The sequence below is a fragment of the Schistocerca piceifrons genome, chromosome 6 (assembly GCF_021461385.2).
Source record: "Schistocerca piceifrons isolate TAMUIC-IGC-003096 chromosome 6, iqSchPice1.1, whole genome shotgun sequence".
NCBI lineage: Eukaryota > Metazoa > Arthropoda > Insecta > Orthoptera > Acrididae > Schistocerca > Schistocerca piceifrons.
The window spans coordinates 351,965,292-351,982,798 of NC_060143.1; the positions used below are offsets into that span (position 1 = coordinate 351,965,292).

The 17,507-nt window shown below is 41.9% G+C and overlaps 1 protein-coding gene across 2 annotated transcripts in view; it reads right to left on the minus strand.

Annotated features, from left to right (window-relative positions):
* LOC124802921 overlaps positions 1–16,640 on the minus strand; it is a 30,706-nt gene extending 14,066 nt beyond the window's left edge. Inside the window, exons 1-2 of one of the 2 annotated variants that reach the window (XM_047263993.1) lie at positions 16,526–16,640; positions 12,801–13,167 (exon numbers count right to left, since the gene is read on the minus strand). In XM_047263993.1, coding sequence (XP_047119949.1) covers positions 12,902–13,167; positions 16,526–16,634 — 375 coding nt within the window. In that variant the 5' untranslated portion in view covers positions 16,635–16,640 and the 3' untranslated portion in view covers positions 12,801–12,901. Of the gene's footprint in view, positions 1–12,800; positions 13,168–16,525 lie in introns of those variants that run through there. The other variant, XM_047263992.1, reaches the window with a different exon arrangement.
* Between the last annotated feature and the right edge of the window lie 867 nt (positions 16,641–17,507).

A 17,507-nucleotide genomic window follows, 5' to 3' on the forward strand; every position in this document is an offset into this window, starting at 1 on the left:
GGATGTGGTGAAGAAAATACTCTCTGAGGATGTCCGATGTATGTCGATGTTGCTGACACTGATCGGCAGCAACTGACTGGGAACGGGACGAATCGATGTAAAATGGTTATTGACGTGCAAAACAGAGCTGCAGACCTAGGACAACTATGCTGATACTATTTCTGGTAAGATTTGGTTCAAATGGTTCAAATGGATCTGAGCACAATGGGACTTAACATCCGTGGCCATCAGTCCCCTAGAACTTAGAACTACTTAAACCTAACTAACCTAAGGACACCACACACATCCATGCCCGAGGCAGGATTCGAACCTGCGACCGTAGCAGTCGCGCGGTTCCAGACTGAGCGCCGAGAACCGCTAGACCACCGCGGCCGGCGGTAAGATTTGGGTAGTGAGTTATCTTGTGCGAAACGTGAGGCAGTGACAGGACAAGGCATTGTTTTTATTCATTTTAAAACAATATACTGATCAGATGGAAACTAAATAGCCGTTATGTCCACCACTGGCATGGATAACAGCGGCAACTCATTGCGGCATGGCAGTAATGAGGCCTTGGTAAGTCGGTGGAGGCAATTTGCACCACATATGCACACACACCACCTCATTCCCGTGTATTTGGGGGAGAGGGCCAATGAGCAGGGACACCACGTTCAATCACATCCCAGATTCGTTCGACGGTTTTGGATCTGTCAAGTTGAAGGGCCAGTACATCGACTGAAACTTGCCACTGTGGTCCTCGAACCACTCCATTATACTCCAGTTCTTGTAACATGGTGCATTATCCTATTGAAAAATACCACTGCATCCTGGAAACATGATCGTCATGAAGGGATTTACGTGGTCTGCAACTAGTGAACAGTGCTCATTGTCATCAAGGTGCCTTGCGCGAGCTCCACTGGACCTATGGATGCACACGTGGGTGTTGCCCAGGGCAAAATGCAGCCGCCGCCAGCTTGTCTCCACTCCGAAGTGTCATGGGGCTGTTTTCTTGGGAGACAACAATTTCGTGATCACCCATCAGAATGATGAAGAGGGTATCGGGATTCATCAGACCATGCAACGCGCTACCACAGCGCCAAAGTTCAGTGCCGATGGTCACTTGTCGAATTCTGCCATAGTTGCCACTGTCGTGGTGTTAACATTGGCACAAGCATTGTTCGTCAGCTGCGGAGGTCAATCGTTAGGAGTGCTGGGTGTACTGTGTGTTCAGACACATGTACTCTGGCCAGCATTAAAAACTGATGTTAGTTCTACGACAATTCGCCGCCCGTCCTGTATTACCAGTCTGCCCAGCCAACGACGTCTGACATTTGTAGTGGAGGGTGGCTGGCCGACGTCACGATGTCTGGATGAAGTTACACCTTCGCTTCGCCATGTGTTGAAGACACTGACCACAACACTCCTCAAACATCAGATAAGTCATGCAAATTCCGAAATCCTCCTGCCTAGGCACTGGGCCATCAAAACCTGCCCATGGTCATACTCAGAGCGCGCGCCTTCCCCCTTCCACACACAGACAGCACATTCACTGATTCTACATGCACCATGCGTGCGTCTGCCTATCGGGTTTATATCGACAGTTGGTCGGTGGTCATAGAAATAGTTAGTCTGATGGGTGGTACTATTGTGTTGGATTGAATTAATTGTTAATAACTAATCTAGACTGCATCAATTAGTATCAGCAAAACCCTTGTTTAAATTAAAGGTATCAGCCTACAATGAATTGGATTAAATAAATAAATAATGTGCAGCAGCTGCAAGACGTATTGTGTAATAATAATGGACCGTTATCAAAAATGTTTTCACCTTTCTTGCTAAGAAGTCGTACTTGATAATGATCGACGATTATGAAATATTTATTACTCACTCCGTATGCCAATGAACACCACGTGTCACTGATGATATTGCCTTGATCTCTTTAAAATGAACAGTGAATAACAAGCAGCATTAAATACAGCTGTATGATTTGGATAACATAATCTTCTTGTTTTTCTTGTGCCTTTTCCTGCATCAATGAAGGAATGGCATGGTTATTAACGGATTTGACATTGTTAATTTACTTAGTGGCCGAATGTTCTTGCTGTCGCCTCCCCATTGCCCCTTTCCCCCCGTCCCCCTCAGTGTACATTATATGTGTACCCCAACTGTCTGCGTGTAGTGTTATTCATGCGAAAGTGATGGAAAGAATTCTAAATGTTAGCAAATAGTGTAACTGAAAAATGGTTCAAATGGCTCTGCGCACTATGGGACTTAACATCTGAGGTCATCAGTCCCCTAGAACTTAGAACTACTTAAACCTAAGAACATCACACACATCCATGCCCGAGGTAGGATTCGAACCTGCGACCGTAGCGGTCGCGAGGTTACAGACTGAAGCGCCTAAAACCGCTCGGCTACAACGGCCGGCTCGTGTAACTGAGGCGGGGCCTGAATACCAGCCAGGTGGCATCTGGGAAACCGTCTTAAAACTGCATCCAGCCTGTCCGCCAAGGACACTGTAGTCGTTAATCCTGCGGGAACGATTAGATCCGGGACCGGCGCAGCTACCCATCACGGCAGCAAGGCTTCAACAATCAAGGCTATCTAGGCGGGACGATCCTACGAAGCAATAAACACCTAACAAGTCATGCACTGGCCCATCGATCATACGTTGTTGCACAGTCATAGATGTGAGAAATGATACTATTGTACAATGCACTTCCCAACCGATTTACACAAAACGACCATGTGCGTGGTACTGTGTGTGTCCCCCAGGTAGTGCTAAATGGTCAGAAGGTCACTTTTGCTAGGTACTAGCTTGACGTACCCAGTACCCATGTTTCCAGAGCTGGTGACTGCTCAGCACCGCCAGTCTGTAGTCCCCGCAAGCTCTTTGATTTCTTCAGTGAAACTGTGTTGCGTGGTGGTAGCGCGTTGTGTTCCACAGAGAACGGGGCTCTTGTCTTAACTGCCCGGCTCTCGAAGGTGGTAAAATCCTGGAAAAAGAGACCCTCAATCTGAGGTTTCCCGCGTGTCGATGAGATTCGTGGCTATCGAGGCAATACTTCTGGGGAACCTGAAGCACCTCAGTTGTATAAGACCTCCATGGGCAAGTGAGGCAATGTCAGGGAGGACCCTTATTCCCTTATGTGTTCAACGGGCCGAGATGTAAAAGTCGAACTTAAACTTATCAACTCAGCAAAATGGGTGTACCACTATTGAGTATCAACATCCAATCTAACAAGAGGGCTCGTATAGCCTGTTATCCGGACAAAGGATGTTAAGATTTCTTGTGTTTATAGGAGCAGAAGGCATGATGCTAGTCAAAATTGCTTTTAATAGTTAAGAATAAAAGAGGCAGATTTGGGAACGTTTCACGTACCTACATCCAAGAACGTATAGAGAGCGTTGCTGGTTCCTTAAAATCTACGAAGCTATTGCGTAATGGGGCACTGTGGGCCGAAATTTTAAATCCCTACTAGTAACGAAACTCCAGACAGCTAAATACCAAGAGAAATATGCGAACGAAAATCAACTACATAACTCCATGAACTACAGCAAAGGTATTTTGTGCAGAGATATGGTGGATGTTCCCGATGTGCGAAAAATAATGAAAAGTGTGCATAGCTGTCCTGTACCATAACTTTAAACACCACGAAACTCCCAGAGCATGTCACTGCGGGTTTCCATGCCTTAAACAAGAAGATTTTGACACTAATCTAACGTGCTGCTACAAATATCAGCGCTCTGGACACACTACTCTTGCATGCAGGGGACAAGTCATTTCAGGAAAATGTGGTAAAGCCGCCCATGAAGGAGTCGTTTGGTCACCTCCCCGAAAGTATATAAACTGCTCTGGGAATCACCCTGGCTGGAGTAGGGACTTACATGGAAAGAAGACGAACGATTTGAATGCAACGAAATGTATCTCGTATGGTGAAGTCAAAAACATTTATAACGCAATGTAGCCCGCTAAATTTACTGCATTTTTTGTTTGAACTCTTAATAAACCCATCCCAAGAGACGACGACTCTACACTAAACTGACATTTTCACTTGTCAAGCAGATTTTGAATCTAGCGTTAAGTCGAAACCAACAGCTTCCCACAGAACGTCATATAAATTGATGGTTAGCAACTCTGTGGAGCCCTGATCACCCTGACAGGCAGAGTCCAGTAAACAGACCAGCACTTCCACCACTACTGTCGTCGTCGTTACTGTCAAGGCTTCCATGGAAAGATGAAAATAGGTAGTAACATCTCAAACGATGTCTATATCCTTTGACCTGACAGTTGCAATTGTTCTGCTTCAGAGGCAGTGGGATATATTGTCTGCCTAAGGCAATCGACTCTCCCCAAAACTTAGTCTCCATTCATTGTAGGGTCCTCAAGCTGGAGGTTTGACACGTTAACCTACAACCCCCCTGATAGATTGTACCTATATTGCAATGGAATATCAGCAGGTCCTGGATTCATGTGAAAGAATTGCAAGGTCTAGCACAAGAACGTCCCTGTGTTTGTGTTTACAAGAAAAACATCTTAAAGCTATTGACAAACATGTGCCATTGGCTTACACACTCCATGGCATTGGCCAACGGAGCGGTAGCTGGTTTTGTCAATAATGCACACCACTACTCTGCTCCTTCCCTGGTTACTGACCTGCCACAAATTTCCACTGAAGTCCATGTGGTGTATGGATTACCATATGATTTCTGTATTTTCCACCATAGGGAACGATAGGTTCTGAGGCTGTAATAGGTCTTTTAGAACAACTCCTCCACCCAGTTCTCCTTCATTATGTGTTATCAGGCTCCTACTTTTCTTGCCACCTGTGTCGGTTTTTAGAGAGCTTGGTGATGTCGTAGGAGCTGTGCAACATCAATATGGGCAATCCTATTCTTTCAGAACTACTACTGGACCATTCTCAGTCAAGAGACCCCTTAATTCGCTCTACAGCCCTCACAGATTCAATTCAGTGGAAAATTAAGGATGACGATTATTCCAGTTACGACTTGTTGCTCAGTATTCACCTACTGTATGGAGCACACCCTGAAAGAACTCAAGCAAGTCGGACGATAAGCATATATAAATGGTTGCTAGACGTTTGAACATCGAGGCAGTGTCTGGAACTTGCGGAACATACCACACAAGTGACCCACCATGCCACTGTTATACTGACAATAGCGTACCACAGTGAAACAGTCACACATTTTCACATATACTGTTACTCGTTTGCAGCATAGGAGCAGCAGGCTAACAGCACCTAACACACATACACTGAAAGCATGGCGAAGAAACCAATCTCATGGCCCGATTTTTATCAGTACTCTCAAAAGTTACTCTGATCGTCAGCACTCATAAGCAGAAGTGACCTCATGACTATGTGACCAACTCATGGACTCTTACTTCTTCCTGCATAGCGAATGGTTTTAATCTGTACAAAGCATGGCTTTCTTTAGGTATTAACTGTTTTAATATTTAGAATTTTTGATGTGTGGTATATCACTTTGAAAGGTGCGTTTTCCCTAACACATACTGAATAACAAAGTGTATACATAGGTACAGTGAAACTACCCAGTTCAGGCGGATCACAGTAGGTGCTTCGTAACGTTATTAACTGAAAATTCTGCACAATGTACTCTCCACCCGAATGGGATACACTGATGCTACAAATAGCATTTCTGAAGAGAATGAGATGAATGCACTTCAGAATCAGGTGGACACAATTTGTGCTGAACCAATGCGAGCAAGACAGTGAATTGTCCTCTTTGGTAGCAGAAATGTGCAGCTGTTCGTTGCATTCTCAGGTTCGCTGCCATGAAGATGGTGTCTTTCTATAGATTATTCTGTATTCTTAACATTGCTTTTATCAGGAAAATATTTAGTGCGTATGTGTTTTTCACACCTGTGCGACTCTGTCTCAACCTTGTATTAAAACATCCCTAACTTGGCTACCACTATTGATTTTTCTACGAATCACGATCAAAATAATTGCCACCAAAAAAGGCTGTCTGTTGACAACGATTGTTCATGCCAGTTCCCAAACACTTTGGAAGGTACAGATGTTGAGGGTGCATAACAATAGATAATTACAGACAGTTTTGGTCCAAACGGTGATTTAGCAAGGATACAGAAAGTTGATTACCAAATATAAGTGGTGGTTAACCGGTCTCCACGTAGTTTACCACACTACCAAAAGAAATGCTCGTTAAATCTTAATGAATCTAAAGAGCGATTGTTGGTAAACCTACATTTTATCCACAGTACCGTGGACTTTGATGTTATAAAACGTACGTGGGAGGGGTTAGTATGTTGCAAATGTATAGACAATTTGCTTCTAGATACAAACCATACCAGGACTGTCTAGCATGGCTGACATTAGCGATTAACAAACTCTTTCTCAGTAAGCAACAAATCAGTCCATGATAACGAGGACCACTCTCTTATAATCTATATCATGTGCTTCTATATACTCCGCCAAAGAGCAAAAGAAACTGGTGGAGCTACATCGTCTAGGACCCACGCGAGCACTCAGAGCTACCGCAACACGCTGTGGCATGGATTAAACAAATGTCAGAAGTAGTGCTGGAGGAACTGACACCATGAATTCTGCAGAGCTGTGCGTAAATCCGTAAGAGTACGAGGAAGTCGAGATCTCTTCTGGACAGCACGCTTCAAAGGCATTCCAGCTGTGCTCATGTCTGGGAAGTTTGGTGGCCAGCAGAAGTGTTTAAACTCAGAAGAAAGATCCTGGAGCCACTCTGTAGCAATTCTGGATGTGTGAGGTGTCACATTGTCCTGCTGGGATTGCCCAAGGCCGTCGGAATGCACAGTGTGCATGAATGGAAGCAAGTGTTCAGCCAAGGCGCTTACGTACCTGCCACCTGTCAGAGTCGTATCTAGACGCATTGGAGGTTCACCATCACTCCACCTGCACACGCCCCACACTATTACAGAGCCTCCAGCAGCTTCAACAGTCCCCTGCTGACATGTAGGTTCCAAGGATTCATTAGGTTGCCTCCTTACCTGTACACGTCCATCCGCTCGATACGATTTGAAACGAGACTCGTCTGATCAGGCAACATGTTTCCAGTCATCAATAGTCCAATATCGGTGTTGACGGGCCCAGGCGAGGCGAAAAGCTTTGTGTCACGCAGTCATCAAGGATACACTAGTGGGCATTCGGCCCCTAAAGCCCCTACCGTCGGTGTTTCGTTGAATGGTTTGAACGCTGACACTTGTTGATGGCCTGGCATTGAAATCTGGAGCGATTTGCGTAGGGTTGCACTTTTGTGACGTTGAAAAATTGTGTTCAGTCGTCGTTCGTCTCGTCCTTCCAGATTTGATGTTTTCCCGGATTCCTGATAATCACGGTACACTCGTGAAATTGTCATAAAGGAAAATTCTCACTTCATTGCTACCTCGGAGATGCCGTGTTCCATCCCTCGTGCGGTGACCATTAAACCACGTTCAAACTCACTTAAATCTTGATAACCTGCCATTGTGGCAGCAGTAATCGATCTAACAACTATGCCGGACACTTGCAGTCTTATATAGGCGTTGCCGACCGCATCGGTGTATTCTGGCTGTTTGAATACGCATGCCTGTACCAGTTTCTTTGGTGCTTCAGTGTATATACAGGGTCTAACACGTGTAAGTGTAGATATTTCAGTTGGTAACTGAGTACGTGTCTGCAGTATTTGCGTCATATGCAGACTTAACGTTATAGCTGAGCAGCTGACGAGCGTGGCGGCCCTGGCGCACCATACATGCTTGAATATTGGGCTCGTGAAGGTAAGTAGTTAATTTTATAATAACTGTCAATTAATACTGCGCCTTAAGGAAGTTAATTGATGGTTTCGCTCTTTCCAATGCATTCCTCGCATAATAACAATAATAGTAATAATAATTATTATAATAAGAAAAACATACTTTAGACGTAGTTTTAAATACAAATGTAAGACGTTTGCGGAAGTATTTTAAGTGAAGAATTTAGACTGTTTTCGTTAGACATATGTGTAGTAGTGCCGTATCTACTAGGGAAATTAAAGGTTTCAAGTTCTATCTTTCATTTCTCTCTATAACGCGCAAAGTCCATGTAGCACGTACGCGGTCTTAGGCATAATTTTTTGGGTAAACATATGTCGAGTTTTGTTGTTATTTTAATTGAATTACTATAGTATACACATATATTAGTGTTCCACATGACTTTAGTGACTCTCGTGATCTGTAGTTAACAGTGTGTTACTTTTATTGTCTACACAAATTTTCTGAAAATATTGTAAATAACCATGAGCGAGAAGTGTTTGAGCTGCCATAGGATTGTGAGTGCTGGTGTTCAATACAGCTGTTGTGGCAGATGATTATATTGGGCGGAATGTAGTTGCAAGGGAAGTGGGGAGGTAAATGAGTCTCTTCCATGGTATTGCAGAGTACGTTTAAGAGATAGCAACATGTCTGAACAGGCATGGAAGAGTAGAGCCGTTAAAACTGAAATGGATAATGCTAGGGAGGAGCTGATGAGGTTAAAGGGTTAGAAGGGCGAAGACAGGTGGGAAGTGGTAGCAAGGAACAGGGGCCACAGAAACAGAATAGTGTCTGACAGTTTCGTCATCGGCACAAACAACACATCTGTCTTGCTACCTCAGTTAACTAAATAAGAGGCTGACGTATATGTAAATGTAGCTAATACTCAACAGACTTTCACCAGGAAATGAATTGTTTCAAAAAACGTAGTAAGTAGGAGGAAAGATCTGTTGTTAGGTAGTAGCCATGGAACAGGTGTGGGCCATATTTTGCACGAAAAGTTAGACGACGGGTACCAGGTTACAGGCTTTTTCCAGACGAGTGCATGTCTTATCTAATTTGACAGAGAAGTAGGATCATTGTGCAAGAGTTTTACGAAGGAGGATAGTGTAATAGAGGTTGGAGAAAGAAACAATTTTGAGTGTGACCTGATAAAAATAGCATCTTCAACGAACCAAACAAATGTTGGCTTAGTTCCTGAAAGTGGTATGACCGGCCTCAATTGAGCAGCTCTGCCAAGGGGGTAAATACGGAGCTACTTCAGCTGCTGGCGACTACTTTACCAAGCATAGGTTTGGTTCCTGTTGATGCTATCGGTAGGTGGAACTTCACAAGGCATGGCCTGCATGTGAATAGGAAAGGGATTGGTAAATTGGCTTGGATGATAGCAAATTCTATAAGGGGTGTGGGGGGTGAGTTTACTGAGCCTCAGTGTAGTACCCCCTTTCTAGGCTAAGATCAGTGTGCAATGATTCAACGTTAAATCATACTAGTTTAATCGGGAGCTCAGACAGGCAGGTACTATATATGTTAATATATCACACGATTTTCATAAAACTACAGTGAAAAATGTTAGCATTTCGCAAGGTTCTCATAAAAGCACAATGAAAAATCATTATACTGCATAACAATATCAGTGTATTAAAAAACAAAGTAGATGAGCTTCTTGTTTCTTTAGAAGATATGGAAACTGAGATGGTATGTCTGTCTGAACATCACATAGTCATAGAAATGGAAAAGGTAAATGTAGGTGGATATATGTTTTCAGCGCATGTAAGTAGAAACACTATGAAGGGAGGAGAATATGCCCTATATGGGCTAAATATAAATGATGCGCTGACAACCATAAGCACCTGAAGCAAAGAATCACGAATTTGAAAAAAATAGAGGTTCCTGATAGTCAGATTTGTAGGCAAACCACCAGTCTCAGATGTCTTAATTGTTTTGTACGCAGTTTCAGCATCCTACACTTCCTATGGAAACATAACGTTCATGTCTTATTTTATGAAATAATACATAATATTTAAGTTTATATTTGTTGTCAGTTTTAATTCACTAAATTTCTATATTGAGCCTAGTGACAATTGTGTCTTTTGACAATCGTAAGGTTTGTAATTTTTGTGAAACCACAATGAGAACATAAAGAACATGGACTAACTGCACCACAAAAAAAGACAGTATTTGTATATTCCCTTCACTTCATGATTCTTTTTCCATTATTTTCATGAAATATATTTTGTGGCATAAGGTCCAGATAAAACGGCAAACTCACCTCCGATTGCGAAGTATTACTTCAACGCATATGCGTTAGGTCCTAAATTATGGTGTCAACCACAGAGAAAAATTCAGGAGCACAGAGCATCAAACCTGTGCTTTGAGCTTTGGCTCCACAGGGAAATAAATATCCGACAAATCCGTGAGGCAACTTTTGGTGAATGTTTATGTATAAAGTGTGTGAGGCTACAGATATAGATGCTGCTGGTTCACAGTAAAACCAACAGATGTTAGGAGCATGTTTACATGCCACAGCCCGAAAACCGATGAGGGTCTGGTTTAGGCCTTTATATCTTTCAGCCAATATACTTGTACTTGATCGTTGATTCCTTTTGCTTAGGACATATTCTCCTTCTCCTCCTTTTCGTGCTAATTCCCATATCCTATTGCAGTTAAAGTTTCTCCCTCCTTAACTAAGTGAATTATTTCCGTAAACGGTCATAGGTTTTTTCGGTCTTCCCATCATCCAACGGGCAAGTTTGCATATGAACTTACGCTATAGTGGTGGATGTTGGCTTCGTAGTTATCTGTAATACGGTATCCTCACTGTTGTTATGTTGTTCACTATTTTGTTCTGCTGTCGACAACTTATGTTGTGTAATGATGACTTTTTTATACTCCAAGTTTCACTACTATTTTGTTACCCATGGCGTGGAGCCAGACTCATTTCTATTGTGCTATAGACACGAAAATTTTCATTGAATCTCTTACTCAAGTAAAACATTTTATTGACACATCTAAACGTCAGTATTATAGGAATCAGGTTTGTTCGACTTATGGTTTATCGGTTTAAGATTGTAATACTACTATGGGATTCGAATTACTCGAATCTTTGTAATCTTAACCATTTACAGATTAAATCTATCCGAATAACTGTCATTGAAGTTACTATCATCACAGATCGAGTTGCTGGTAGGCATCTGCGATACTTTGTATACCAATTGTGTCAACCAGTTTACGTATCCATTTGAAGCTACTTTGGTTGCAATCTAACTTTTTCTTGCAGTAACAATGATCAAGGCTAAGGCGGAGAGTGGTATAAGAATACCGTGAGAGAAGAGGTTGGTAAGTAGCCATAGAGTTGGAGGAGGACAGAGAGAAGAAGGAGGTGATGGCCAGAAGGGGTGGAGGGGGGTAGGAGGAGAAGAGGAGGAGGAGGAGATGCACAGGGAGTGGGGCAAGATGCACATGGCAGAGGGGGGGGGGGAAGGATTTTAGGACATATATTAACCTTCGATACCAATTTACCAATTGCAAAGCATTGTCAAGGTCGCTAGTTCAGTATAATTTCCAGGCGGTAATTGGTGGTGCAATAAACGTCTGTAACTTCCCTTATGAATCTCTTCTGATGTAATTTCACAGGATTTCGTTAGTAGAATGTATGAGGAAAGTTGAAATTACCTTGATAATACTACTATAAAGTGTGATTACAGTCGTTATTTTAGACCTAAATATTACATTCAAGTCTGTATTATGTTCTATTCGAGGTGCCTCCTGAGAAAGAAATTGAAAATATCATTATCATACTATTAGGTAGGTGTCAAGGTTTGATACTGGTACATGTAAAACTCCCGAATGAAAGAACAATCAAAGCACCCACACATGCAGGAATGTGCTTTTGGCAATCTATATGCTAATTTGGAGGAAGGAAGTGATCATGTATACCACATAGCAAACTCAAATAATAGTGGATATTCGTCTTACCTGTAGTGCCTAAGTATCAATGATGCCAATAACATGAAACTTATACAACGTGCTGTTTCATGAAACGGAAAATATTTCGATCTGGTAGCTGTATTCTTCTTTCCTACCGAAACATGTACAAAACTTTATGGTTAGCCTGTATCATACGCCACTAAGTCCTCCACTGGTACAATGTAATGTGCCTATGCATTTTAAAATACTTATTGAACCTCAGTCAATACATTCTTCTTACGAATACATACTGGCAACGATTACCTTAATATTATTTGAACTATGCTACAAAATATATCCTTTTCTTTCTCGGAAAAGATTGCAGATATATGAATATCCCAGCTGTCTGTTGAACGCCAGGTTTTCAGATCGAATTCTACGGCACTGGGGAAATAAGATATACTAGGAAGAAATACTATGTATGTGATTTCAAATATTTTTAGATGCTTTGAGTCCTTATATACGTATTCGTAATATCCATAATCGTCTCTGACACTTTACACAAACTATTATCTCCTGTGCTTTGACAACTGGAAGTAATGTCTATTTTCGACACGTTAAAACGATAGATTGAATTGCATCCACTAGCAGTAATGATTGGCCAGGATGGAAACTGGTTACACATTTACCTCAAGCAAAAATCAGCCCCAGCCAAACACATGTCACTGAAATAGTGGTACGAAGGTAATTAACGTCCACAGTACATAGCAACGTGAGTCAAATATTATGGAAGTCAGTTTCTATTTTCGTTATTTTCATTGTTGTTATGCGTTTTGTCATCCACGCGCAGTTAGTGCACGGACGATGTTATATTTACTAACGATCTTAAATGACTACAGAAAATCGCTGATAACACAACCGGAATTATAGGCACCCTCTCACCAGAGTTCTTGCCACTATGAACGATGTAAAGGTATATGTGCTGGTAAATGAAAAGTGTGAATCGGTTTTAATTTTTTGCTAGGATTGCTGACTGGGAAGATGAAAATACAGGAAAGACGAATGTGAAGATTAACAAACATAGGAGGGGTGCATTCATCCACAAAGATTGTAAGCATCATATCTATGCTTTATTCACATCTCACCTTACATCAATAACTTTTTGCAAAGTTATAAAATCTCAGATAAAATTGAGATAGTATTTGGAAGCTATCCTGTGCCTATGAATGTGTCTTCTTGGCCCGGCTGTGGACTGATGAAGCAGATCGGGCTGCCCCCGCCCGGCTTACGTGTATGATGCCCCCTCCAACGAGGTCTCCGACGGTCTCTCCTAGTTCGCCAACGAGACCACCCAGGTCGAGGTCTATCAGCGCCGATCCCTCTGTTGTGGTCGTGGTGGTCGTGGTGCTCTGGGCGTCTGCTGGGCCGGTCATCATCATTAGGACAACCAGCATCACCGCCGACATCACCAGAGTCTAAAATTACAAAATTAAACGATTGAGTCGCTTGTGAACTTGTCACACGTTCTTCATACTTACATAGAATTAATAGAAGCCCAACGACAAGCAAATAACGTTTTTTACATACTTAGGGAAACCCTTTTTGGGTTTCAGCACGGAATGACAGGCAGGCTGTAGGTGACATACATATCTGTGACACGAACCAAGTGTTTCCAAACGAAACAGTTTTTCAAAATGCCTGAGAAAACAAAGCTGGAACACGTTTAGTTTGGAAAATATATGTCAGCCGAGAAAATGAGACCGTTGTACATGTGAGTAGCCCTATCACCGCAAAGCAACCATTCACTGCAGTTTTCTAGTACTTCGTGATTATGTTTCATGGAATTTAGACCGTGGTCGAACCACTTGAATAGCCGAGCGCGTTAGCACGGCGCTTCTAAGATTCAGGGAGGCCTGCACCAGAACGAATCCGTCGGGCACATTGACGAGGGCTGGGACGCTGGCTAGGGTCGATATGGTACATACCAGGTGTCCCACAACCGACTACATATGTATCATGTAGACATGCACGTCCCTCTTCTGTCACCTAATACAACGTCCCTCTTCTGTCACCTAATACATGTCTAAGAAGTTCCTACACTGTCTCAGGGGGTAATACTAGACGCAGAATGATGTGGTCGACAAATTCCGTCAAGGGTGAGGAAGGTACTTAGACAGAAAAGTCACCCGCTACCACTAGCACTGCCAAATCCAAATTAATAAGCCGACCTCAATATGTTATAAGTTCCAGGAAGGCTCTTGGGTTGTGTTCCAAGGCATAATTCTCAAAAAAAGTATCAGGAAATTGTTATTCTGTTCTTAAAAATAGCCATACATCGTATCGGAATGGTACTTTAAAACAACAAGAGGGGCGCGTGATAATTTGAGCATTGCCACGGCAGAAGTATATAATATTACTTAGATATAGTCGAGTACATATACGACCTACAAAAGAAAGCGTTTACACGTGGCGTAAGCCGGGAACCATCGATAAATCAGGAGTCCTGGGCTAAGATAACCACCAAATTCTTTTCTCCCAGGCTATGTAAATTCAACGTTTGTAACTCTAGGATGTACACAGCGGTCATCGTTATTCGAAACCACAAAAACAACAGAAAAGAAAAACGATGAAATAAAACAAGTTGTGGGTGTTCCCGCAAAATAAAGCAAAAATCGCCAAATGCACCCCACCATAACCTTCCAAATACATGACAGCGCGACTCCGCGGTCTTAGGCATAGATCTATCATTTGCATGGCATCGTACAAACAGTTCACCTTGTTGAGAAGTATTTGTTTGAAATTCCTATCTGTGACTTTATTGTCTCCGATGATGTGTCCAGCATATACACAGAAATATGCCTTGGACCACGGCCTAACCGTCATATCATAGAAGAGAAACCAAGCACCTGCAAAATCACTGCACTTTTTGTAACTAATTAAGCAAATCGAAATGAGACTACATGCCGCTAATAGATTAGTCTCTGACAGGAAATGAGCCCCTCATCTTGCACTGTTGATGGTGGTAGGATGACACTAAACGCAGGTATGAAGCTTGTGTAATAGAAATTTTCATTTGATGGAACAGTGACGTTCGGCGATTTGTACTCAAACTGCAGAGATAGCGACAATAATGAAACAAAACGTTAGACTGGTGAGTACTTTCGTTACGATAAGAATTTTGTCTAGTATCGACCACATAATGAAATGAAATTGTTGTAGCTGTGCGTAAGTGATTGCTAAAGCTTTGTTTGTGCTATTTTCTGCTAAAAATCATGCCAACTGAACACGCAACAGAAGTTACAACATGGAATATATTATTTGCATCACTGGTAGCAGTTTCCTTTGCGTATATGCTTGCAATGGTGACTGTAACTGTAGTTATAAAAGAAAAAGATATCAGTATCTTGGTTTTTAATAACCGCTTCAGCTGTATTTAATCCTTAATTATTCGATAACTACCGGTTTCGTTGCACTAAAGCCTATACCTTCAGGTGAACTTGTGACTACACCATTAAAGTGGAAGGCTGGGAATATTTATTGCCAATATTCGTTGTCCATCAAAACAAAACACTGCTAAAGACGGTATGGCGTGACGTAGAAACAGCCAGATTCCAATGTAGTGGATGAGCCCGCTTCTCCGATCCATACCGATCTGCGAACCGGGGATGCGGCCGAGTGCTCTAGCTGTTTTTATTCTAGCACATACAGTCTTTTAGCGGTGTCGCTTCATATGGGTTTCTCAAAGTAACCGTACGGGTCTTGTCAGCCTTTGCGTATTTTAGTCGGAAGTTGTGAGTTTCCGTAATTCTGGGCGAAAAGCCTTAAAGAAATGAAAATCTCGAAATGGTGTTGAGGAAAGAGGAACTTGGGAACACCACTATTTATGTTGTCCAGAAATGTTACCCTACGGGATGAAGTGGGAATAATACAGACAATGGGGTACTGTACTTGGTATTTAGCTATTATTTCAAACTGTTTCGAAAAAATTACGTTACTTATCACTGATGAAGACAGGCACTGTTTTGAAATATCTCCAGATTGAAAGTTCAGTGCCCTGAACACAGCACAGTTAATCACCTAAAACTGAGTGCATTTTGAGCTAGATTGCCACATCAAGTCTCCGTACATTAACCGAGTTATCCGACATAAATCTATTGCAACAGTTGTAAAATATACGGAACCAACGGGATGAAGAAGTGGGAATAATACAGCCATTGGGGTACTGTACACAGTATTTAGCTATTATTTCAGACTCTCACGGAAAAATTATGTTACTTATCACAGATGAACGCAGGTACTGGTTCGAATTCTCTCCAGGTTGAAAGTCCACTGCCCTCAACACAGTGCGGTTAATTATCTAAAACTAAGTGCATTTCGAGGTAGACTGCCACATGAAGCCTGCGTACATTCACCGAGTTATCCGACATAATTCTGTGAGAACAGTTGTAAAATATACAGAACCAGTTTGGAGAAACAACTCTTCTTTGTCTTAACAACGATGGTTCTGCTCTTTATTCAGTTACGGTTAACTGTCAAAATGGATCAAGACACCTACGCGTAAGCTTTCATACAGAGAGAATTTATTTTAAGTCGCACTTAAAAACAGCGTAAGGAATAAAACACAGATTGAAGGCCGTCGAAATAAATAAGGGGAATCTGAAATTATGTTTATTCCTGCTATTGTTTGTTGTCGTGTTCTAATAACCACAATTTTGTAACTGACAAAATAAGATGGCTTCAGATGGAACTGTCAAATTTTTCAGTTCTTATTTGTTTTAACAATCAGAATTAAAGATGCACAAGAATGTAAATATGTAAGCGAAATCAGTTTACCTGTGCACACAGCTTTTGACCAACCATTGCTTCGGATTCTGTAGCACTGTAATACTCGTGCTTGAAATGGAGAGCTATATATACTAGACACTATCTGAACGTGGCTCATGATATCCCCACTTTCTCCATGTTCTCTGCAGGTGGGTGCGTAGACACTTATAACAAGGGAAAAACAAGTTTTCGTAATTGCTTTGCTAATCACCTCTAGAATACCTTGTGACGTAAGAAACAATCGTATATGTTTTTCGATGCTCCTACTTAATCTATAGTTCTGCGGACATAGCGAAAGGACCGCAGTTCAAAGTATTACTGATAAACCAGTATCATCCCAAAATCAAATTAGTAACTTTAATAATAATTCAATATAATACAATTAATTTGGAATAGTAAGAGAACTAGGACTCAACGAAAAACTCAGCAGAGTGGTGCGGCCACACTCTACATAACCAAATCTAGAAAAAACTTATAGGACAATAATTTGGTGCTGGAGGGAAGCGTGAGTGGTAAAAATGGAAGAGAGAGCGCAACAGATGAATACAGTAAGCAGATTAGGAGGAATGTAGGCTGCATTAGTTACTCGGAAAACAAAAGGCTTGCACAGGATAGAGTAACGCTGAGAGGTGAATCAAACCAGTCTTTGGACTGAAGACCACTACACTAACAATCAAGGACTTTTCCGACCAATACTGGGATCAGTTAGGAAACGGTATTTCGCCTGGAGCAGATCATCATCAGTGAACACTCGATTAAGGATTGGTTTCTAAGAACATAATCTAAGGATTCCACATTTGGTTCTTACTCGTGACCTGATGTTAATGGCAAAGCAGGTCCATTGATCAGTATTGGAATGACTGAAGTCATACCAGTATCATAGATGTTTCCGGAAAGTTGATAGTCAGCAGTACGAAGTATTTCAAGAGATCCAAACGGATGTCAGATGATCTCAGTGAAATGGGAAAGACAGTGGGTCCAGTGATCCTGG